Source organism: Echinops telfairi, unplaced genomic scaffold (genome assembly GCF_000313985.2).
Source record: "Echinops telfairi isolate 266 unplaced genomic scaffold, ASM31398v2 ScPeMD7_2291;HRSCAF=2852, whole genome shotgun sequence".
Taxonomy (NCBI): Eukaryota; Metazoa; Chordata; class Mammalia; order Afrosoricida; family Tenrecidae; genus Echinops; species Echinops telfairi.
In genome coordinates, this window is record NW_022106189.1 from 47,235,846 (window position 1) to 47,259,729 (window position 23,884).

General features: G+C 60.7%; 1 protein-coding gene across 4 annotated transcripts; it reads right to left on the reverse strand.

Moving 5' to 3' along the window:
* Positions 1-223: 223 nt before the first annotated feature.
* On the reverse strand, positions 224-21,684 carry CA5A (carbonic anhydrase 5A). 4 transcript variants are annotated; one of them, XR_006680401.1, is made up of 8 exons: positions 21,415-21,684; positions 19,685-19,882; positions 7,732-7,850; positions 6,842-6,937; positions 6,706-6,768; positions 4,573-4,728; positions 1,742-1,941; positions 224-1,646 (listed from the first exon to the last, which is right to left on the reverse strand). XR_006680401.1 is itself a non-coding variant. In XM_045293714.1 (7 exons), exons 1-7 carry the CDS (start codon positions 21,554-21,556, stop codon positions 1,798-1,800), a joined length of 918 nt encoding a protein of 305 aa, XP_045149649.1. In that variant the 5' UTR covers positions 21,557-21,684; the 3' UTR covers positions 1,699-1,797. The 4 variants fall into 4 exon arrangements, 3 of the variants coding, with proteins under 3 accessions (XP_045149649.1, XP_045149651.1, XP_045149650.1); XM_045293714.1 differs by lacking the exon at positions 224-1,646 and having other exon boundaries at positions 1,699-1,941; XM_045293715.1 differs by lacking the exons at positions 224-1,646; positions 1,742-1,941 and adding an exon at positions 2,934-3,743.
* Positions 21,685-23,884: the final 2,200 nt, after the last annotated feature.

Below are 23,884 nucleotides of genomic sequence, written 5' to 3' on the forward strand. Positions count from 1 at the left end.
AATGCAGGAAGATCACAGGCCAGTGGGTGGGAAGTCTTGTGGATCCAGTGGCAGTGTAAGCATCTCAGTGCTGGCAGGGGTCTCCACGTGGCTTCTCCGGCTCCCAGGGCTGCATCAACGTAGGTCCATGTGGCTTCTCCTCAGAAATGTCTCTCAGGGAGTGAGCAGAGAGAGTGTCTCCCCTCTCCAAGGAGGAAATCAAGGAGTTCCCAGAATTCTCAGGAGAAGGCCACGCCCACACAGAGGCCTCATTGGCTGTGATCTGATTGACAGGCTAGACGCCACCCCTACACTCCGAATCCTCAGATTGACCCCAGATGATGTAACGACCATAGCCCCCAAGGAGCTCTGAGCACAAAGGGCCAACCTGCCTTGACCATGGGGCTGGCGTGTGCAGTGAGCACCGCTCTACCCCCAGGACGCTGCGCGATCCAGGCTGTTGGGCGTGTCAATGAGAAGACTGTGCAGGGTGGCTTCCAAGGAGCAGGGGGATGCCGGGGTGGGGAGACACAGCCCGTCTGGAACCTGGGGCCAGTGAATGCAGAGATGGACAGCAGCCTCTGTGATATCAGAGCCGTGCTGCAGCTGCGGGGTCTTACAAAGAGGCCAACAGCAGGCTCTCAGGGCCACGTGGGGACAACCAGGGACATCTCCCTGCAGAACTTCAGTCAGGTGGAGTCTGTGTCCAGACTCAGAGGGCCCCTCCAGCATGGACAACAGAAGAGTGACACCCCTGGGCGTTTCTCGAGCATGCTCTGGACCCCTGGATGGAGCTGGAAGCTTCAAAGTCAAGCCTGTTTGTGGCTTTATGGCAAACAACATCATCAGGCATTGCCCAGGACAGGGGCTATTTACCAGGCCACTGCTTCAGCGTAAAGAATGGTGTCACATTCTGCCTCTAATTATGGTCTGAGATAAAGGCCACCCATCCCCTTCTCTGGGGCAGCCCCTGGCCTTAGGGCAGCCCAGTTGCTCCTGTCTGCTAAATGATCTTCAGACCTAAAACTCCACATGCCTGGTCCACATCTATGAGCCCCATTTACTCTTCAGGAATCCCCCCACCAGGCGGCAGAGAACCCCCACCCGGCCAGCTCCCTGATCACGGGGTCACCTGCCTCCCTGCAGCCCTTGTAACCATTGGAACCAGGGCCACTGCACCTCCCACCCACCTCTCCGGCTTCACTCTGCCCCCTGTGGCTACCTGAGGTACTGCGTCCTCCCCGGGCGTGGCTGACCGGCCACTCTGCCCAGCCCAGGGTCGTCAGGTGGCATGTGATTAGCCATCTTCTATTTGGGCGTGGGGGGGGGGGACCCCTCATCAGTAATTGGGACCAGGGGACCCACTCTGGGCCACCGGGTTCCCCTGCACCCCAGGAGGTTGGACTTTGAAAGAAGGTGCACCTCTGATGGCGTGCGTTGCCTGGGAAACCGAGGCAGAGTCTGGGAGAGGAGGAGGGAACTGTCAGGCGGCGAGGGCAGAGGGGAGGCACCTTGTGGTCGCATCCAGAGGGGGCTGATGGCGCCCTCGGCCAGGGGCACCGTCCTGGGTCCCGAGGCCCCAGGGCTCCTGCCTGGTTCCAGAAGAGGAATCCCTTGTTGCAGGGTTAGGGTCCCTGCCACACGCAAACCTCTTAGAGGAGTTTCTCCTGCTCAAGAAACAAAGAAAGAAAAATAAGAAAAGCACGTGGCTGACAAAAGTGGATGCTTGGTCTTTAATCTCGGGAGTTACAAGTGACCAGACCATGAAGCACCTCCGCTGACAGGCCCGTTCTGTCCACCACCGAGGAGGGGATGCTCTCAGGGGCCCGCGCCCTGCCCAGTGACGGGGAAGGACGCATGGACGGTCCGGCTCATCAGAGGCTGGAGTGGGCGGTAATTGTCCGCCATCACCTTCTCCTCTTCGCCCGGGGAGGAGAACAGCAGCGTGCGGAATGCAGACAGCTGGGAAAGAGAGCGGCCAGAGTGAGCCGGGTGCAGGGACGGTGTGCACAAGCTCCCCGAGAGTCCCCGCCCGCGGGGAATCAGGATGGCCTCACGTGACCCATAGCACGTGGCAGAAGTGACCCGTGTGGCTCCTGAGGCCGGGCTGTCAGAGGCATTGCAGCTTTGTCCTCTGTCTATGGACCGCCCGTTCCAGAAGGAGCTGGACGCCAAGTACCAAGCTCTCCTAACTGCAGCCTCAGCCTCATGAGAGATGCGCCCCGGGCCAGAACTGCCTGCCACCCACACCCGCAGAAACGCGGAGAGCTGAACAAAGGATGACCTTGTTTAAGATCCTGGGTCTGAGAGCAATAACTAACGAAAACATACAATATAAACACCCACCTCGCACGTTCCAAGGAGCCTGCTGGGCTGCCAACCACAAGGTCAGCAGTTCGAGCCCCCCAACTGCTCTTCGGGAGAAAGATGAGGCTTTCTGCTTCCACAAAGATCTTCAGTCTCAGAAACCCACAGGGACGGTTCTGCCCTGTCACGCTGGGTGGCCATGAGTCAGAATCCACTCCATGTCAGTGAGCTTAGTGGTGGTGGCACGTGGCTTGTCTGTCGGCCTGCTCACCGGAAGGTGAGCAGCTGGAGGCCCCCAGCCGCCCCACAGGGGAGAGACAGGACGGACTCCGTAAGGGTCAGTCTGGCAAAGCCCCTGAGGCAGCTCTGCCCGGTCCTGGCGGGTCACCTTGTCACCGTGGGCTCGAGGCAGTGAGTGTGGTTTGTAAGAGAAATGGAAATCAACACTGGACTCACTCTTCAGTCAGGGAACAGGAAGATGTGTTTGTTTTGTTTAATGTCCCTCCCACTTGCCTGAGGATAAATCCCACATTTCATTAAATCCTGAGCTGGAATTGTGGCTGCAAGGCGGCCGTTTTGCCGGGCGTACTAGAGCTTCAGGGTGGATAAGGTCCCCAGGCCCCCATCCCCGCCCCAGAGCAGCACAGACAGCCAGCGTGCTCGGCCACCTACTGAGAGTGGCATTTTGAGGCCACCCAGAGGCGCCTCAGAGGACAGATGTGGCCACGTCTTCTGACCGGCCGCGCACCCACCAGAGACCGGAGAAGCACAGCTCCAGCCGTGGACACTGCCTCCCCCCCACCTCCCAGGAGGCTGGGTCCCCCGCCCTGCTGCCCGAGAGAGAGGTCTGGGGCTCCCGCTCAGCCGGGCTTGCCTCTGTGCCCACTGGGCTGCGGGCCACAGTGGTTGTGGGTGGGTGACACACTGGCTGTGAAGGCAAGGTCAGCCGCTGAGCGCCATCAGCGCCCCCCCTGGGCAACGGAGGCTGTCTGCTCCCCTACAGACGGATGGAAACCAGTCTTGGAAACCAGAGGGACAGTCCCACTCAGTCCTGCGGGGTTGCTGTCCACTCGGAGGCAGTGGTGTGGGTTTGGAGTTTGGTACAGGACTGCAGCTACTGCCGTGCTGTCCCCTCTGTCCCCACCCTCTCTGAACACAGCCCCTCGGCACGCAGGGGAGCCGGGCGACATCAGGGGCCTCCTCTCGTGCCTTCAGCAGTTCAGGCTTGGGCTGTGCATAGTCACCTGTACCCCCAGGTCACCTTCTGGAGCACACAGCACCCTCCCACGCTTTGTGAGTGACGTTTCGACAGCACCGCCCCCACCACTGTGAGCCCATCCTCAGACAAAGTGCATCTGAGCCAGGGTGTTGAATAGTGCTGAGATTGATTCGAGGTGTCTGTCCTGGGCAAGGGCTGGGCTTGTAGGGCGTATGTTACTCTCAGGTCCTCCCGGATCCTAAAGATTTCCAGAGAGGGGAAATAGTCTGACTTCAAAACATGCCTGCAAGTACTTGCCCGCACAGTGTGGCATGGGCACAGAACACTGAGTATTCTCCACGGACGGCCAGAAGGACAAACACATCTCTTGCTGCCATGGAGCCCCTTCCAGCTTATCGCGGCCTTATGGGGCAGGGCAGAGCTGCTGCCCCTGTGGGCTTCCAAGGCTGTCGACCTTCCTGAGAGCAGAGAGCCTCGTCTTTCTCTCACAGAGCCCCTGGTGGCCTTGAATGGCTGCCTTGCTGTGCAGTTAGCAGCCCACCCTGTAACCCGCTGTGCCCCGGGTCTCCTGTCTGGGAAGCAGTCCAGCTGGGCAGCTCCTTAGAGGTGACCCTAGCGAGATTTCATCTCACGTGCTTTGGACACGTTGCCAGGGGACATCATGCTGAGAAAAGTAGAGGGGCAGCGGAAATGAGGAAGGCCCTTGGTGAGACGGACCATCACACGGCTTCAACAGTGGGCTTGAAGCTGAGAATGCTAGTGAGCACGCGCACAGCTGTTTGCTCTGTCCTGCGCCGGGTCGCGTGAGTTGAAAGTGATTTGACAGTCGCTAACGATAACCGTAGCTGCTGAGGCGTTTCTCCCATTTGCCTGGGGAGCCTCCCCCTGGAGGGAACCAGCTCCACCCCCAAGCATAGCCATCTGCAGCCTAGTGCAGAGCTGGACATCCGGTGGTCAGTAGTGACCCAGGGCCCCAGCCCCACTCCACCCAGCCCCTGTCCCCGCTGGGCCTTGTACCCGATGATTCTCCCCGAGCCCCAGGCGGGCGGGTCACCGGCACCGCTCACCTGCTCCGCAGCCACCTCGATGGGCTGCTTCTGGATGATCCAGGTGACAGACTCGGTCAGCGGGGGCGTGGTGAGGGAGCCTGGGTAGGTCCAGTAATCCGGGCAGGGGGGCAGGAGGCCCGCAGGGTCAAAGGGGCCCAAAGCCGTCCCGGTGTCCTGAGGAGTCAGAACCAGGGAAGCGTTGGACCTCAGGGTTCTGCCCTGGCACGTCCGTGGGCAGGCTTGGCCAGCCCTGCCTGTGACCAGTCCACGGCCCCACTGTCGAGGACGCCCCATATTGTGCGCTCCCTGCCGCTGCTACAGAGCAGATCCCACGCCCGGCATGACTCGCGCTTACACAGCGTGTAGGAATCCCCACCCTCTTTCATGTCAGTCTTCCACTGCCCCACGTGCACACAGAGGCCCAGTGGGGCCTGACCCCAAGGAGGAGGAGCAGAGGGGGGTACAGGGCGGCCTGGGCGGGAAGGAGCTGATTCGAGGAAATAAACTGGGTGACGAATGTTCCCAGCTCCCTGATGGCTGGGCTGCATGGAAACTAATGGAAGTCTAGCATTCCAGATGGGGAACCTGTAGACCGGGGGTCACACACATCCCTTCCCACTCGGGGACCCAGGCTGGGCCGGCCCTCGGGGGCTCTGACCTCACAGGGAGCGGCCTCACTCTCCTCGCTCCCCGGTGGCCCCGAGATGCCCCGGGACTGCCCAGAGCACCCCTGCGCACCCCGCACAGTTGTGTTGAGGTGCCATCAAGTCGGTCTGAAGCACAACAGGACGAAAGACACCCGGCCCGGCCCTGTTCTCACAGTGGCCACGTCCGTCCGAGCCCACGGCTGCAGCCACTGTCCGTCCATCCTGTTGAGAGCCTTCCTCTACTTCGCTGCCCTCCACCTGACCAAGCATGATGTCCTTCTCCAGGGACAGGGCTTTCCTGACCACGCGTCCCCAGGGAAGGGTGCCCTACAGGTGTCCAGGGGAGGAACTGAGCCCCCCACACCCCAGGTGGAGCCCCGGCCCTACCGCAGAGAGCGGACACGCCTGGAAAACCAGCCCTGATTTACTCTGGCCTCTGGCCAGCAAGGCAGAGGATGGGGATGGGGTGGGGGCCGCCCCACCTTGGCCTTGGGGAGCCTCTGGACAGCCTGGTCCCCATCTTTGAGGTCCACATCAAGGGAGGCAAGTCGGCGCAGATCAAATGCCATCGGGGGACCAGGAAGGGCAGGCCCCGCTTCCATCGCCCACCCTGCCGCTTGCACCATTGTTCGCGCGGGCTGCACCGCGTCCGCACTCCGAGTGGGCCGCTCGGCTCCCACTGCGATTCACTTCTTGTTTGGTGCTGGGTAAACAAACCACACCGTTCTGGAATTTCCCAGTCCCGAGTCCTCCGGCGACTGAGCTGGGAGGAAAGATTGGGACACTTGAGGGTACCGTCCCGCTTCCCCAGCCTCCGTGTTCTCAGACCAGGTGTTGACTCCCGGTGACCCCTGCTCAGCAGGACATAATGCTGCCCAGTCCCGCCATCTTCACGACCCACGGCCACCTAGCCCACGGCCGTGTCCACGTCTTCCGAGCACCTCGGCCGGCCCACCACACTGTACCCACAGTCTGCTGCTGTGACCCACTGGGTCTCGGGCCGGTCTCCAGGCCTTTCTTCCTAGTCTTAGTGTACACACTCTGCCGAAACCCGTCCGCCACGGGGACCCTGCTGGAGTCTGACACCTTGGTGCCAGGGCTCCCAGTAGGCCCCCGCAGTTGGGACGGCCAAGGGCGGGGCTAGAAATGGTGGCAAGACTTTATCTCACACACTTTGGACAGGTGATGGGGGAAAGGCATCCTGCTTGGTGAAGTCGAGGGGCAGTGACAGAGAGGGAGACCCTGGACACAGTGGCTGTGACAATGGGCGCAGGCACAGGACTGGCTGTGAGGATGGTGCAGCGCCGGGCCCCTGGGCGTCAGGAACTATGACTGGGCCTTCTCCATGGTGCCTAATGGCATGTCCAGAGAGGTCACCGATTCCTCCTCCAGAGTCCTTTCCACAGAACCAGGGTCGCTGTCCTCCGTGCCCTCCTCCCACGTGTCCTTCCGTCGTAGGCCACCTTGCTGCCCAAGCCCTGTTGCTCCAAGGTGCTCAGCTCACCTTGTGCTTGATCTCCGGCAAGACTTCCACGAGCCTCTGCAGCTCCCTATGCGAGGCACCCAGCTGCACGGACAAGGGGGCCAGTTGGAAGCTCACCGCACCTGGGGGCGCGGGGGCGGAGGCGAGCGACCGTTACCTTCAGAAACACGCCGATGACGGCCAGGCCTTTCTCGCCCAGCACGGCCGCCTCGTAGCTCGGGTACTTCCCAGAATTCCAGTGGACCAGGTGCAGCTGAAACACGAGTGGCAGGAGGAGGAGAGGGAGTTACTGCCTCGGAGCTCAGAGAGCCTGGCCACCCCTCCTGTGGGGCAGGCGCGGCTGTCTGGGGGTTGGGGGCTGCGTCCCGGCGTGGGGGTCCCAGCACCGTTGGGTCGGCAGCTGGACTCGGGCTCTGAACGCCTGGTTGAGTAGCCGCAGGGGTCTTTCGACTCAAGAGAAACGGGCTGTGGGGGCCTTGCATTGACTCCCTCATGGCCCCTCGATTTCGATGCACAGTGACCACACAGGACAGGCTAGCACTGCCCCCCGGCCGGGGTGGGGCTGGTTTCCGAAGCTGTAACTCTGCATGGAGACCAACGGCCTCATCTTTCTCCCTCGGGACGGCTGGTGGGTTTGCACTGCTGACCTTGTGGCTCACACTCCCCAACACGTCGCCCACTAAGCCGCCAGGACCCCCGATTCCAACTCAGCACTAACTCCCTCTGCCATTGAGTCAATCCCAGCCCCTAGCGACCCTGCAGGACAGGGTGGCACTGCCCATGGGCTTCTGAGACGGTCACTCGACGGGAGGAGAGAGCCTCACCTTGCTCCCTCCATGGGCTTGAACTGCCGGCCTCACAGTGAACAGCCCAGCGCCCAACCCTCAGTGCTACCAGGACTCCTCTCTCAGATCCCCAATATCACCTGTGCTTCTGCCACTGCACTTGGCGGCCCTGGGACCCCATCCCTGCTTCTGTTCCCACCCTCGCCCTGTTTCCTCACAGTCCAACCTAGGTTTCTGCGGCGGGCAGGCGGCGGGCACGCACCTCGGCCGGGTAGGCGCGACTGTCCACCGTGTGCTCCGAGCCCCACTCATCTGCCGAGCCCCAGTGGAAGTGGAACTGCTTCAGCTGGTAGTGGTTCTCCAGGGGCCCCCCACTGATGCCTGGAAAATGAAACAGGGGGGTGTGATGTCGGGGGTCCCCAGGGTGCCCAGTTGTTGGCAGTGCAGTCTGGGAGTCCCCGTCTCCAGAGTTCGAGCCCTGCTGAGGGGACAAACAAGTGTGGTCGCTGCCAGGGGTGGGCTCCTGTCTGCACCCCTGGTGTCCCCATCAGCCAGGGCGGCGGCCCATGGTGCAGGCCACATGGGGTGGGTGTGGGGGGCTCCCTCCGACCATGGGTGCTGGGGTGAAGGTAGGGGCCAGTTTCCCAAACCCGTAGCCCTTGGGTCATTTCCGACCAGGACAGCCGCACTGACACTGAGGGCTAGTTTTAGGGCCTCTTATCTTTATGGGAGCGGCGGCTCGTCTCTGTCTGCGGAGCGGTCCGGGGCTGAACCTCCAACCTGCCCATGAGCTGCCCCATGCTCAACCATGGAGCCGCCAGGGCTCCTTGGTAGCAGTGTGCTGGCACTGTGCAGTGACGAGAAGCAATCACCAAAAAGACACCCAGCTCTGCCCGCACTGCAGGAGAGGGTGGTGGGGGGACCATGCGCGGAGTAGCACCTCTGTGAAAGGACCGTGGTGATGCTCAGGCCCCTGGCCCCGTGGGCGGCAGGGGAGACAGCCCACTGAGTGGAGCTGGCCAGTCCCAGCAAGACAAATACTAGAGGAGGTCGCTGCTATGAAAGCCAGGGGAGGGGGGGTCAAGAGGAAAAGGTTTTAATAGGAAAAGAAACAGACTCTGGTGGTTGGGGGAAGGGAGGGAGAGAAAAGGAAGGATGGGAGGGCGAAACATGTTTGTTTTTTAAAAGAGGGAATGCATGATTCATGTCGTACGTGTGCCTGCATCGTTGAATGGGAAACGAATTTCCTTCTGCACATCTTTACCCAAACTACAACATACCAAACCAAACTCACTGCTGCGAGTTGGTGCTGACCGCCTCTGTGGGCTTCTAGGCTGTCGCTCTTTACGGGAACAGAAAGTCCTGCCTTTCTCCAGTGAGGCGGTGGGTGGTTTTGAACTACCAACCTTGCGGATTGAAGCCCAAAGTGCAACCACTACACCACCAGGGCGCCGTGCATGGCAGCCTCTTCTCTATGGGTTTCTAACGCCAGGTCTTTGCCCCATCCAGCCTTTCCTTTGTCTTCTCGGCCGAGCTCTGGAACGATCTGCTCAGCTCTCTGGCTTCATCGCTCTGGTGCATGCCTGCCAGTCTGTGCACAAGAGATTCAGAGAATTCCCCTTGGTCTTTTCTTACACACACACACACACACACACACACACACACACACACACACCCTGGAAAAGACCGAGGGGAGTTCTCCGGAGCTCGCTCTTGAGCACAGGCTGGCAGACGTGGTCAGAAGAGGCGACACAGTGCAGGAGCTGACAGACCATGTCACAGGGCGGCTGAGGAGACAACATCGAAGGTTAGGATGGAAGGTGCAAAGACCCTGAGCCCAAACACCGAAGGGGAAGAACATCCAGCACTTCTCAAGCTGAAAGAAGAAGAAAAGGAAAAAATGTTGAGGGATTCTATGGGGGAAATATTGCAGGAGACAAGAAGCATCAAGAGACGATGGGAGGAACAGAGTCACGGCACCAAATAGAAAGTTGGCGCTGCACCATTTCAGGAGGCAGCAGATGAGCAGGGAACAGTGGCGCGGAAGGACGAGGTCCGATCTGCGTTGAAAGCATTCGCGCAAACAAGGCTCCAGGAGTGGAAGGGATCCCAGTGGAGGTGTTTCACGAGCTGAGGAAACACTGGAACCACGCGCGCGTCTACACCCAAAAGTCTGAGAAATAGCCGCCTGGCTGCCTGGCTGGAAGAGACCCACATCTGTGCCATGTCAAAGAAGGTGGCGCAACAGAATGCAGACATCGTCAAAGATCATCCATATCCCACGTCAGCAACATTTTGCCGAAGATCATTTTGAGACAGTCGCAGCAGTCCGTTGGCCGGGAGCCGCCAGAAATTTCAGGCAGGGCTCAGAAGAGGCTGTGGGACAGGGACAGGATGGTTGGCATCAGGCGGAGCTTGGCTGAAAGCACAGCTGCCACAAGGATGCTTACTTGCATTTTATTAACTAGGCCTATGCATTCAACTCTGTGGACCACAACAAAGGAGGGATAACAAAGGAGAAGAATGGGGATTCTAGAACATTCCGCCGGGCTCATGTGGCACATGTACGCAGACCCAGAGGCAGTTGTTCAAACAGAGTAAGGGGATGAGTTGTGTTGACGCGTGACCTTACAGACAGCCGAATGGAACTGCCCGGTCCTGGACCACCCTTCAATTATCTGTGAGCCCGTGGCTGCAGCCACCATGTCCGTCCGTCTCATCAGGGTCTTCCTCTTTTTCCCTGCCCCTCCACTTCACCGAGCATGGTGTCCTTCTCCAAGGACCGGCCTCTCTCCTGAGAACATGTCCGCGTGTGGGCATACTCTATGGTTTAAAATCAGGAGGAGTACAGGAGGGCTGGCTCCTCTCACCACGCTTACTCGCTCTGTGTGCTGAGCACATCATCGGAGAAGCCGGACCACATGAAGCAGGGCCAGGCATCAGGATGGGAGCAGGGTTCATGAGCATGGGGGTCTGCTTCCAAGAAGCCACAGCCTTAAAAACCCCACGGGACTGCTAGAGATTTCGGGGGAACTCCAGAATACTAGTTACCGGAAGGCCCGAGTTTGCAGGTTAGCTCTGCCTCTAACTCGCTGAGTGAGCTCAGGGAAGCTTCTTGAATGAGACCAGCTGCCCGAGGCATAAGCCCACTGCTAGGCGGAATGTCCAGGAGACTGGACATTAAGTTATAGAAACATCACTTTCCAGGTTCACTGCCCGATCAAGAGCCAAGAACCAGAGCAAACAGGGATGGCAGGGGCTTGTGTGTTCCGGCCAGTGCGCCTTCCTGTGCCCGGCAAATAGCTGACACTGGTCAGCAAAGGGTGGGGTCTCCCCCCAGGTCCCCTGCGAGCAGCCCTGAGCATGTCTGGGGCCTGGAGGCCACAGCGCCACACGACCGTCCACCCTGCTGCCCCAGACCCCTTCCCCCACCCGGCTTCATTCTTTCCAGCGATGCCCTGCACCGTCCTGCCCAGAGCCAGGCCTTCTGAACCCCGGGCGTCTGCCCACTGCAGCAGCCACGCCCCTCTGCCAGGGGCCACCCAGGATGTGCATTTCCTGTGCACACATGCGCAGGCTGGCACCAAGCTGCACCAAGGCCGCCCGCCTGCTCAGGCTAGGGCAAACGTCCCCAGACTCCGTCCCAGCGACAGCGGCTGGCCTCCATCACCGAATCCCTGGTGGCCGCGAGCAGAGGGGAACTGGAACCCAGCCTCGGGACCGGACTTCTGCACGGAGCAGAGCCCTGACCCGGCGTCCATCGCCGACTGTCCCCACTCAGACAGAGCAGAGGGGGCTGGACAGAACGGGATGGAGACACGTGGCAGGGTGGGGTGGGAGGCAGAATGTTCAACCACCGAAGGGGACAGGCCCATGCTGGGCCACCCTGGGTCCTTGGGCACGTGGCTGGCGTGGGGACGCGAATTGGCGGTAGGATCGGGTTCTTGTGACGTCATGCGACTGTACCCCTGGTGGTGGAACCGTGACCCGCTGAGCCCCTGAGATGTTGTCCAACCGTGACAGGGGACCCCCCAGCCCCTCCCTCCCGAAGTCATTGTGAGACCAAGGGCAACTTGGCTCACAAGGCCGGTCACCCCCAGGTATGGTGGTCTTGCAAATACATGTCCAGGTGCAGCCCGTTTGATTGCGCCTGCAGATGGAAGGGGGGCAGCAGCCTGTGCGCAGCGGGTCGGGCGCCATCCTTCCACTGCCCGGGCGCTGTCCGGTCTCCGTGTCTCCTCTCGGTCCTCCCGCGAGATTTCAGGCTTTTCATCGTCCCGTTGCGCAGACCCTTAAAAAGCTCCCCGCTGTCCAGTCCGTTCCGCCTCGTGGTGGCCCTGTGACGCCGGGATGGAACTGCCCCTGTGGGCTTCCAAGGCTGGGAGTCCAAGCGAGCAGACAGCCTCATCTTTCTCCCCTGGAGCGGCAGGGGGGCTCGAACTTCTGACTGTGCGGTTAGCAGCCCCCTTAGTAACCCCCGACACCACCAACTGCTCTAGGCACCCGGAACCCCCAAAACTCCAGTGCCTGCTTGCTGTCCGCTTCCCTGCTGCGGCCTGGAGCGGAGTCCTGGATCTGTGGGCCGGCCTGGGAGTGGAGTCTGCAGGAGGCCGAGCCCAGAGGTGACCCTGATGGGTGCCCCTGCGTGCGAGCAGTTGCGGGCACGTGTAAGCAGGTGGGGTGGGCAGCTAGAACAGACCCGAGCAGCAGTGGGGACACCGTGTGAAGGATGTGCCCAACCCCGAGGCGCCGCGTGTTTGTCGAGAGGGAGCGGCTTCTGACACCTGTTACCTCCACTGGCTTTGCGACAGGCAAGCAGAAATCAGGGCCTGCGTGTGCCCAGCCTTAGCTTTTCCAGGGGACCGGTGCACGGAGGGCAGATCCGTGGCCAGCAGGCTTCTGGACGGAGAGGGACGGAGGGGTCAGTGGTGACTTGGGTTGGGCTAGAGCGGCCCCTGGTGGCGAGTCCTTGGACAAGCGCCTGGAGCCTGGGACTTCAGTCCTGCGCCGCTTTGGAATCATGGGCCTGCGGTCAGTTTCTCCTTGGGCACAGAGCCCTGGGGCCGCTAGGAATGGGCTGGCGGGACCAAGCCTCACTGCAAAGTCAGGCAGACCCATCACCAGCCCTCTGCCAGCAGGAAGGGACAGGTTTCCACAGCGGGTCCTCAGTCAGGCCTGGGTGGTAAAGACGGTCCAGGGGCCCCGTGAAAGTGGACACACATAAAGAAAAGACAATGGGGGCAACTCTTGGTCTCTTCCCAAAAAGTTCCTCCAAAGGACTTGTGGGCCATGCCACCCCAGCGTCTGTGACCCTCAGGCCTGAAGAACTAGACGGTGCCCGGTGACCGCTGCTGGCCAGTGGCTGCTCTATGCAGGACCAGAGCCGAGAAGGTCCTGGTCAGGGGGTGAGGAAAAGGAACGACAAGATTCACATTCATTGAGAAGATCAGACTTTGGGTTCTGATGGAGACAGCGGAGCCCCCAGTAACTGTGCACGGCCCCTGGGCACCCTGAAAAGCTGGGCCTGAGCCCACTCTTGGGGACCACCTATCAGCTGAAAGACAGACAGGCCTATGGAGTGAACACTAACACCATCAGGGGACACGAATGAGCCTCAGGAGACAAGGTAGCACCGTCTGCCCCAGACCCAGTCCAGGAGGAGGGAGGGGCCACGGGTCAGGGAAGACCGCCCTGTGAGACAGAGGTGCCCTGTGGACGTTCACTCTATGCTCAGAACCAGGCAGTGACCCTGGAAGGAGTGACCAGGGTTCCCCCCCCCCCCCTGCCTTTCTCCCCCCCCCCACCCAGTGCCTTGCCTCGGCATGGCGGGGTCAGATCAGGCGCAATTCCCCCCTGCCTTTCTGTAGGTCACACAGCGCAGTGGTCTGGAGTGAGCACCGGGGTCACAGCCCTGGGATCAGTGTGGATGCTCCGAGCTCTGGGGTCCAGTCACACAGTCCCTCCCAGCCTCAGTTTCCCCATCTGTAACAACAGGGATGGTCCTAGGACCTCCCCCCATAGGGTCTTCTTAAGGATCAAACCGCCTGGGGCATACAAGGTTCTCAGCCCACCCAGACGCGTGCACACACACACACACACAGTGGGACCGGCCTCCTCTGTCACAGCGTGGAGAGGGTCACTGGCCCTTGTCGCCTGTGTCCTGGGCTCCTGACACCGGTCACTGCACGTCATCACCAGCCCGGGACGCTCTGCAGTCTTTGTGGCCAGGGTGTTACAGACTCGAGGGCAGCCACGATGTCCGGTGCGTCTGGCCCTGCACAGAGAGCTTGCTGTCCCGGACAATCAGCAACTCAGGACATGCAGGGCAGGACCCAGGATCCCCACTGAGGAGGCAGAGACTCGGCCAGGTGCCTGGCTGCTCCGCCCCGAGCCCAACCCTCCTTGGCTCTGGGGCTGCGGTCCAGCCCAGTGTTGCTGCACTTCATGCCAGCCAGGCTGGGACAGGCCCGATTGTGCAATGGCTAAAGTGCTCGATCGCCAACCAGAAAGTCCATGGTTAGAATCCACCAGCCGCTCTGTGGAGGAAAGACGAGGCAGCTGGCTTCCCTACAGACTTCTTTGTCCTCCAGCTGGCTTCCCTACAGACTTCTCTGTCCTCCGGGGTGGGAGTCCACTCCATGGCAGTGGGCAAGCTGCCAAGGGAAGACTCGTGCCATCGAGTGGTTTCCGACTCACAGCAGCCCCGCAGGACGGGAGACCTACCTCCGTGGGCTTCTCCCTCGGAGTGTCTGGCAGCTACAAACTGCTGACCCTGTGGATGGCCGTCCACTGTGTGACCACTGTGTGACCCACTATGCCACGAGGGCCCGCTGTGTAAAATTAGGAGTCCAGATTCAGGCTGTGGCCCCCAAACCTATCCTCTCGAAACGCTTAAATAAAAACAAGCTGGCACGGTGTGTCTGGGGACGGCTTTGGCAGCAGGATAGGCTCTCCTGGGATGGTCCCCACCCGGGTGGTCCACCAACATCTCTCCTATCCCTTATGGCGCATGACCTCTCATTGTGCCTGTCCGGCTGTGCTGTTTCAGGACACGGCGTGTCCTAGTGGTAACAGTGACAAGGGAGTCCTCTTTCATTAAGAAACAAGTCCCTAAGAGGCCAGGCCAGTTCATGACAAAGGGTGCCAGCCCCCGGGCCCATCGGCTGCTCAGGCAGGGTTGCCAGGGCGGCAGAGGCAGCTGTCTGTGTGAGCAGGTGCATTGGAGCCAGGCGTCGAGATAAAACGGGGCAATGATGTCAGAGAGCTCCAGACCGGCTAAAAGCTAGGAGCCGTGACGCCCGGGCTGACGCAGGCCCAGATAACACAGCCCTCTTCCCTGCGGCTTCACATCAGTGCTGGCATAATAGCTGTGTTCAGTGTGGGGCTTTCATGGGATAAGCAGGGTTTTGGCAGGGCTTAGAATAAGTACAAAAGAAGCCAGAGACGTTCGAATGCGTCAAAGCTGCAGGTAACACGAGCCGCAAAGGACCCGCCTGTCCCCGGGCTTTGTGTCAGGTCCCACCCTGGCACGCGTGAGGGCAGAGGTCTGCAGGTTCTCTCGAGTGGCAGTCCCCTCCTTGGGGGTGGGGGTGGGAGCACAGTGACACACCTGCTCCCCAGGACCCCTCCGGTGTAAATCAGGCCAACCTGCCTCTAGTCTGCTTCCACAGAGGGTCTCAGGCTGCGTTTACGGGGGGGCAAAATCTCCGATGCCCATATATGTCTATGGGAAAGGGCCTTGGAAGTTCATGAGAAAACGGGATTGAAATATAATAAGCTCTTTGCATACACTTCAAAAAATCCCCTTGTACATGTAAAGATTTATCGCAAGAAACGGCTCACGCTGCTACAGGGGCAGCCCAGTCCCAAGTCTGTGGGTCAGATGCCAGGCTGGAGGCTGCTCCTGACTGACATGTCAGCAGGGGCTGATGAGCCTGCCAAGGCGCGTGAATCCAAGGTCGCCGTAATACAGCAGGCGGCTGGCTCAAGTCCCAAGAACCAGAAGTCAGGTGATGCGGGCCAGAGGTCAGCTCCAGAGTGGGCAAGCTAGAGAGCTTTGTCCAGACATCCCGTCCCTAAGGAGACTCCCTCCTGGTGGCCTTGTGATGCAATCACCACAGAGCTTACATATCGGACCTCAGCACAGAGGATGTAGTACTACATCATTGCATGACTGCCAAGCCCCTGAGAGTGATGGCCCACCCGTGCTGGCACACAACCCTACCGTCCCGTGGAGCAAGGCTGCTCGCTGTCCCTGCCTCGGGCTCCACACTTGTCAAATGCAGCGACTTCATATGACGCTACTCTGTCGGCACACGGGCAGGGCCAAGTGGGCCAGTGCTCAGAGTACTCCCCGGTGTCCCTCCAGGCAACTAGCATGAGCTCAACTAATGGTGGTGGTGCTGGGGGCTGCCGAGCCGACTCCGACTCCCCACGACCCCAAGCGGTCTCCCAGGCTGCCATCTTTGCGGGAGCACTGCTCCTCCTCCGCAGATCCACCAGGGAGGTCACAGCAGCGGCCTTCAGCTAAGAGCGGGCGCTTCACTCCTGTACCGACTCCCAAGGCGCCCTCCTCACAGGGTAGCGCTCTACCGTCATGGTGGGCGCCGCAGTCTCTTCATTACCAGAACTGGGGAGGGAGGGAGGGAGAAAACGAGGAGCTGATTCCAAGGGCTCAAGTAGAAGAAAATGTTTGAAAAGGATGATGGCAGCACATGTACAAATGTGCTGGACACATGGATGGATGTGTGAACTGTACTAAGCTGTTTGAGCCCCCGATAAAAAAGTTTTTAGAAAGAACCGTGGTCCAAATGACCGCCATCATCAACAGAGCAGACACACACAAGGTCAGCTGACACAGCCACCCCTCGGCAAGGTAGGACCTGTGTGTAGACCCCAAGGACACACGCGCCTGAGGAGAGTGTCATCACGGGTCCGTCAGCCACAGACGCAGAGAAGAAACACCATTCCTTCGTTCATTGAGCAGACACTTATGGAGCAGGCTTATGGTGTGAACTGTGCAACCCCCCCCCCCCCAAAAAAAAGACCCTTTGAAGTCTTAACCCTTAACCCCTGCTCCTGTGGGCTTGAGTGAATGCTTTTCACTGGAGCAGGAGCCACCAGACCCACTGTCCCCAGCCACGCCCGGGTCACAGTGGCCCTGAAGGACAGAAGGAGAACTGGCTACTCATCGATGGGGGCAGACGCCTCATTGTCCACCGCAGAAGAGCTGCTGGCCCCAACCCCAGCCTTTCGGTCAGCAGCTGGCCAGCCGAGAGCTTTCACCACGCGCTGCACGCCTCCTTGTGAACCCCTGGGCGAGTCCCGTCAGTGACCCTGTTGGGGGTAGGACCTTCCGGTCGGGTTTCTGAAGCTCACCTTTCTCTTGAGGCTCCAACTGCTGACCTGCAGGTGGCAGCTGAGCACTGAACCCTCCGCACCACCAGGCCTGGGCCTGGATCAGGTGGGTCCTGATGCTGAGTATCCGCCCCTGTCCCCCAGCCTCCACCGCCCTACCCTCTGTCCTCACTGTCCGGCCCCTGCTAGCCCTCATGGGGAAACTTCCCAGGCCGGGAGCTTCTGGCGCCCACTGCGGCGGGGCATCCCCAGGCCTGCGTGACCACATTCTCCCGCATCACCTCTGCACCTTGTCCTTTCACCTCCTTCCCGGGGTGGCCACCGGGTATTTCCTGTCCTGCGACTCGGGCGTTTCAGTGTGGGGCATCGCGTGGCCCCACATCCACAAGGGGACAGGACCCTGCCCGGGGCGGCTAGTCTTTCCCAGGCACTTCCTGTCCCTTTGGCTCTCAGGGCTCCCCGTTTCCAGATGGAGGCGGGGCGGAGAAGGAAGTGGAGGGACAATCTGCTGTGGGGGCGGAGGGCATGTGGGATTGAAGAGGAGAGGGAGACAGGAGGCGGTGTTGGGGAACAGCAGGCAAAGTAGAAGCAAATGGGCCTTTGTGGCCCTGAGCCACGGGGCAGCGGTCTCGCTGATCAATAAGGGCCCAGAGCGTCCAGGTCATTCTGTCGGTCGGGGCGGGGCAGGGCAGGCCCCGAGAGGAGGAGTCAGGAGGAGGCCAGGAGCAGAGTGTCTGCTGCAGAGGGCCCTTGGCCTTGGACTTAGAGAGTGGTGGGAGTCGGCGTAGCGCAGGCCTGCTCGAGGCCAACACCAGGGAGGTCCCATCCGGGAAACAGTGCGCCTGCTCTCCTTCGAGGAGCCATTCCTTCCTCCACTCAGCACGTCTCCTTTCAGGCTCATCTGGAAGCCAGTGAGAGCCGCTGCGATGGGCTTGGCTAAGGCAGCACAGGGCCAGTGAGGCCTTGCTGGGAGAAAGGACCTTTCTCCGGGGCCTCACAGGGCATCCGTGCACCAGACTTGGGCCTCCTTAAAAGCTGGCCTCCAGTCATCCTTCTGGTTCATACACGGGATTAGACAGGTCAGAGGGCATCGGTACCACCAGGAGAGAAGAGCCAGTGATGGAGCTCACCCATGGAGCCAGGGCCCCGGCGCTGAGAACTTCCTAGACCCAGGGGGACCGATGCGGAGACACACAGGGCTCTCCAGGGGTGGGTGGGAGACTCAGACTTTCCCCCAGAGCCCAGCAGAGAGAGAGCCTTCCTCAGGGATGGCGCCAGGACTCCGGACTTCAGTCCCCTCAGTTGCGAGAAAACCCACTTTGTGTATTTCTGCCACAGCAGTTCCCAAGAACCAGGGCACTTTCCAGGGGAGTGTGCACAGGGCTGCCACCGACTCCCCTGCACAGGGGCCCACGCTGGGCGGCCTGGAGGAGGCGGTACCCTACCTGACCCCTGGCGATGGTCGGCTTTGGTGCCACCTTGGTCCGCTGTGGAAGGGATGGGTGGTCCAGCCTGCTGCCGCCCTCCTTCGGGGTGCAGCCTGTTTATGAGCAGAGCTGGCCCCCCTCTCGCCCCTTGCCTTCCTGCTCGCTTGGATCCTGTGTCTGGTTTCTCGGCCTGCCGCCCAGGGAGCCGTGGCTCCCGGGAATCTTGGGTCCACACGCCGTTGCATCCATGGGCCTGTGATCTCCCGGCTCCCACTCCGTTGACTGTGCGTCTGGAGGGCCCTTCAGCCCGCATGGGGCCGGCGGACTCGAGTTAGGCTGGGCTGGGCTGCTTCCTTGGTCTAAAGCCCTTCAGTGTGCATGCAACCCAGCGAAACACGGACCTCAGGGATGAGAGTGAGCAGAGCACCGGGCGAAGGACAGCAAAGGCCAGGCGGCCAGTGGGTGGACAGCATAGGAGGTGGTGATTGAGGAAGGAGCTGGGCAGGCACTAGGGTGGGTCAGTGTTGAGACCCCGCACTGGGAACCCTGGGAGCTATGCAAGGGTTAAGGGGTGTGGTCAGCAGATCATCAGCCCCCTCCCCCACCCAACGATGTCTGTGCTCGACTCTCCAGGTGGCCCTGTGTGGTCACGGGTCGGGTCGTTGGAGTTGACTAGGGACGTGGATGGGATGGAGGGGGGGAGGGGCCGGCAGACACTGTGGGGTGTCCCAGGGAGACAGGTTGACCGGGGGCTGCTGGTAAGAGGGGTGACTAGGTATGGGGGCCTGGTCCCAGGCAGAGTGCCTGGAGCTGGGTAGGGGTCATTGCTTCTACCTTCCTACCTGCACCTCCTGTCCTCCTGGCCCAGCAGGGGGAACCCTTCAGCCAGGCCTCCCTCTCCCTTCTCTGGAGGCCGTCCCTGCGGACCCCGCCCAACACCACTGCGGTCTCTCCGCTCTCCTCCCCTCAGGGCCCTGCTTGACCCACCGACCCACCCTGTCTGAGAAGGAACAAGACCATGAGGGGGGTCACGCCACCCTGGGATGGCTCCCCGCCTCCCTCAAAGAGCCATGCAGTCCTCGCCGGGCACTGCGGTCTAATTTGGAAATGGTCTTTGCAGATGCGACTGCCACATTAACAGGAAGTCACGCCGGTACAAGGTGGGCCTTGGTCCCACCCAACTCATGTCCTTACAAAAGGTGAGGGGCGCCATGGAGGCAGAGACAGAGCAGGGTGGGGGGAAGCACACCTCAGTGGGGGGTGCGCCCGTCTCCACTGGGAAGGATGGAAGGCCATCTCCCAAAGCCCTGCTCACACCCTGATTCCAGACTCAGGAGGAAGCCAGTGCCCCCCAACAGTGGAAGTCCAGCCGCACCCCCCCTCCGCTGGGGTCCAGAGGACACAGTCACCCGGTCAGACGGTCAGACTCACCCGAGCCCTCAGCGGTGCCGGCGAAGTCCACCTGGACGAGGTAGCCGGTGTTCCGGATGCAGAGGCAGGCCGCCGGGTCGTAGGCTACCCTGAGCGGCCGGAGCTTGATGTCGTAGATGCTGTCCCTGCACTTGATGTCGATGGGGGACTGCCTCGTGCCCCCTGGCACAGACAGGGGGCCCTTCCAGAGGGGGTGCCCTGGGGCAGAGAGGAGGAGTGCAGCTGAGCGGCAGAAACGGCCAGACAAGACCCTGGGAGGCCTGTGTGGACTGGTGGCTGCTGAGCCCCCTGCAGAGATGCCTGGCCCCTCGCTCTGGACCTTTCCTGGAACATGGACTTGGCCCTTGTTGCCGGGCTGGCTGGCCTGCGCTGTCTCTCATTTTGGTCTACCAGTGTGGCCTTGGGGACTCCACATCACTGGTGACTCCACAGCGGCCCAGGGACAGTGGGGAAAGCTCGAGGGGGCTGGGCAGGGCGAGGGACCTCAGAGGGCAGCAGGGAGCCCGGGGAAAGGCCCGGTCCCACTTGTCTCCCTCAGTCCAAAGAGCGCATCCGAACAAGGGTGCTGCCACATGGGGCTGTGGCGTCAGCCCCGCCCCCAACAGAATGAACCCCACCCAGCCCTCCACCCCTGAGTCCATTGTCACAGCTAGCCAGCCTAGCGGACCTGTCCCCTCTTCAGTGGCCCTCTGCGGGGGCGTGGATCACATGCCGGGCAGCTCACCGCAAGGTCGGCAGTTCAAGTCCAGCAGCCCCTCCGCAGGCTCTCAACTCCCAGTCTCGGGAGCCCTCCGGCAGCTCTGCCCTGCCCCACAGGGTCGCTGTGAGTCCGCATCCACTCGAGGGAAGGGGGGCACTGCTTTGCCCAGCCTGTGCCCTTCCCCAAGCGGGCCCTGACCCAGGACTCCTCCTGTCCTTCGAGGAGGCAGGAGGGTGGGGGCCCCAGAGTGACTGCAGAGCGATGTCGCCTGTGGAGTCTCCTCTCAACTCCTGCGTGATTTGGAACGTCAGGCGTGCCGACAGAAGCCGGGCCTCAGGAAGTGCAGGAGAGCTCACCGAGAACAAGGAAGGAGCCCCTTGGTGGGACGCCGGTGCTGACCCTGACCCCTCAGGCTGTTGCCCACGCCGGTCCCCTCAGACCACCGGAGATGAGACTCGGGCTATGTGCTGCATGCTGCCACACCACCTTGGGGCGCACGGCGCTGCGTCCCGGGCTCACTTTGTCATCGACCACGGAGGCACCACGGAGGCACGAAGGGTCCGTGGCGGTGCACATGGGGTCTAGGCCACCGCACTGTTTACATGATTCTCGAAGGACAGACACTTGGATTCTTTCCAACCCACGCCACTGTTTCCAACTTCAGATGATGGGGTGACGCACTTTCCCCAACTTCTCGATTTGGTGGCCGGGTGTGGGTGCGGGTGCGGGTGGGGGTGGGGGTGTGGAGCTGGTGGGGGTGTGGAGCTGAACCCTCTGGTTCCCAGAGTTTATTTCTCCAGGCATGGGCTGTCAGAAAGCCACGTGGGGGGATCGTTGGCCTACTTAGTGGGTGTCTTGTTTTCAACAACTTCCTACGTGACGCTTGGTACTCTGAGGTCAAACAGGCTTCCAAGTTCTCAGGAGACAGAGCTGGAAGCTGGACCCCGCCCGTCCGGCTCAGGGACGGCTGCCCCGTTTGAAAGACGCGACACAATTGGACCATCACCATGCCAAGCCGGGATCTACTTACAGGCCTGGTTCCTGCTCCCCTGAGCACAGGATCGCCCCGGCACCGGCAGAGGACTCCTGGGCACCCCCAACAACCGCCTGGTCAAGAAGGAGAGACTCAAAGGTTCTAGGTGCCTCCTTCCCATCGTGGCGGTCTTCAGCATCTTGGGTCCGTTTCTGGCTGCCAACCAACCCCCCCGCAGACCTCAGTTAAAAGCACAAGGTGGTCTCTGTCGAGGGCCCGTTCTTACTCGGGTCAGCGCAACCCTGGACTTGTGCTCCAAATCCCAGAACCGAAGAGTTAAATTTCAACCCATCCCTGCCCAGCCCCTCTGATGACATCCGTTTGGCTCAGGGCTGGCTGGGTGGCTTAGGACTTGTGCCCTGGCCGGGGTTGGGCCACACAGGTCACTGTGCTTTGAACTGGTCAATCGTTGGGGTATCGGGGAGTCAACAAAACTCCCTGGCGAGATGGCCGTACGTGCAGAGACCAGCAGCTGCTTAGAGCAGAGTCCCTGTGGCTGGTGTGTCCTCTCGGTCAATGGAGCCAGCGGAACGAGGTCAGGCATGGGCCTGCTGAGGGCCTCCCAGGGCATGGCTCAGACTCCCACTCTGCTCCCGTGGCTCACACCTCAGAATATCGAGCCGACCCCCTTTCCCCCGGCCCAGTCTCCACACCTGCCTAGTTCCGGGAAGCGGAGTCCATGTGGATTCAGCGTGGCCCATGCCCTTGGGGCAGCTCTGCTCTGCCCACAGAACATCCCCTGGGGAGTGGGGAGGGCTCGGCGGCCGCCCCCAGCCGGCCCTCCACACGCAGCATGAGCTTCCTCGCAGCAGCAGCTGGGCTTCAGGCCCGAGGGGCCCGAGAGTCACTCCACCATGTTCCACGGGGCCAGAGTCAGGGAGAAGGGCCACCGGCTCCCTGGAGGAGCCTCAGGTAGGGACAGCAGTGGAATCATGAGGGGCCACACTCCCAGGGACGGCTTTTGGACATGACCAGAAGAGACAAAGGAGGATTCTCCCGGGAGCCTCCGGAAGGAGTCGGGCTGAATTCAGACTTCTGGTCTGCAGCAGAGGGGAAATAAACGCCCGTGGGATTTTGTTCACGGCTCCAGGCCCCTCATAGCCCCAGAATGTGGTCCTGCCCATCACCGCCACCGGGCTACCTCCCAGAGGACCCTCTTCCCTACTCCTGCTCCCAGTATCGGCTTCATGGTGAAGCCCTGCTGTGTTTACCCCTCAACATCTCGGATCCACCCTTCTCTCTGCCACAGTCTCTTCTCCACGCCCTCCCACCGACTGGGGAACATTTGCGGTTTGGGGTCTGCATAGGCATCTCATGGTGGCCTGATTTCTTTCCAACCTCCTCTGTAGGGCCTTTGCAGGCCTGGGAGGGACACCCTGTCCCTGTCTATCTGCCTAGCAATGATGCGGAGCGACACAAGCCACCCACAGACAGACAAACCTGGAGTGACCTCGTCACACCCACGGACGAGGGACATGCGTTGAACAAAGCGTGTAGTGGGCACCAGAGAGGGGGCTTCATGGGGACAGTCTCTGTTACACGGCCCAGGATGTCAGTGCCCGGCAGACACCTCACAACGGTGACTGAGCAAGCAGTGGGGAGGTCACATCTGTACAGCCGGCCACCGCAGGTGGCCCGGGTTCTTGTTTGGAGGTTTAGGGTCTCGGTTACCGGGGACTGCCCGGCAGATCGGCGGGTCAGTGCTCTTGTCCTCCCTCCTCGTTACATGCACAACGGTGGGGTCATAAAAGCTTGCAAGCAGCCAGGCGAGGCATCCAAACCGGAACTCACTGCCCTGGAGTGGATCAGCTCGGGACAGGGTGGGCCTGCTCCGGAGGGACCGCCCGAGGCTGACACTCCTTACGAAGGAGAAAGCTGTTGCCTCCTGCCGGCTGAGGCACAGCTGGTCTCCATTTGCCTGGAGCTAAAGAGAAAGGCGAGTGGGGGAGTTGGGGGGGGTGGGGGGCGGTGCTATGCGACGTGTGGCTAATTGCTCCGGGAACCACTTTACCTGAGACCAGACGGACTGGACTGTCTAGCTACCACAACTCCAGTATTTTGGTTGAAGATTCAATAAAAGAATCCTGATCCAAGGGGATGGAAACACAGGACAGAATTAAAAATGCTCACGGACCCTAGACTTCCTGGAACCATAGGAGAGGGTGGAGGGTGGATGAGCCCTTTCTTGTGTGTGTGTGTGTTTGATTGTTTAAATCGTTTTATTAGGGGCTCATACAACTCTTATCACAATCTATACATACATCAATTGTATAAAGTACATTCATTGCCCTCATCATTCTCAAAACATTTGCTCTCCACTTAAGCCTCTGGTATCAGGTCCTCATTTTTCCCCTCCCTCCCCCTCCCCATCCCTCATGAACCCTTGATAATTTATAAATTATTATCTTGTCATTTCTTGCCCTGTCCGACGTCTCCCTTCATCCACTTTTCTGTTGTCCGTCCCCCA

Coding starts and splice junctions, on each gene's coding strand:
- CA5A (XM_045293714.1), bottom strand. CDS start 21,556: ATGCTGAAGACCGCCACGATGGGAAGGAGGCACCTAGAACCTTTGAGT. Junction 19,883..21,414: donor GGGGAGCAGGAACCAGGCCT/GTAAGTAGATCC, acceptor TCTCTGCCCCAG/GGCACCCCCTCTGGAAGGGC. Junction 6,769..6,841: donor TCATCGGCGTGTTTCTGAAG/GTAACGGTCGCT, acceptor TTGTCCGTGCAG/CTGGGTGCCTCGCATAGGGA.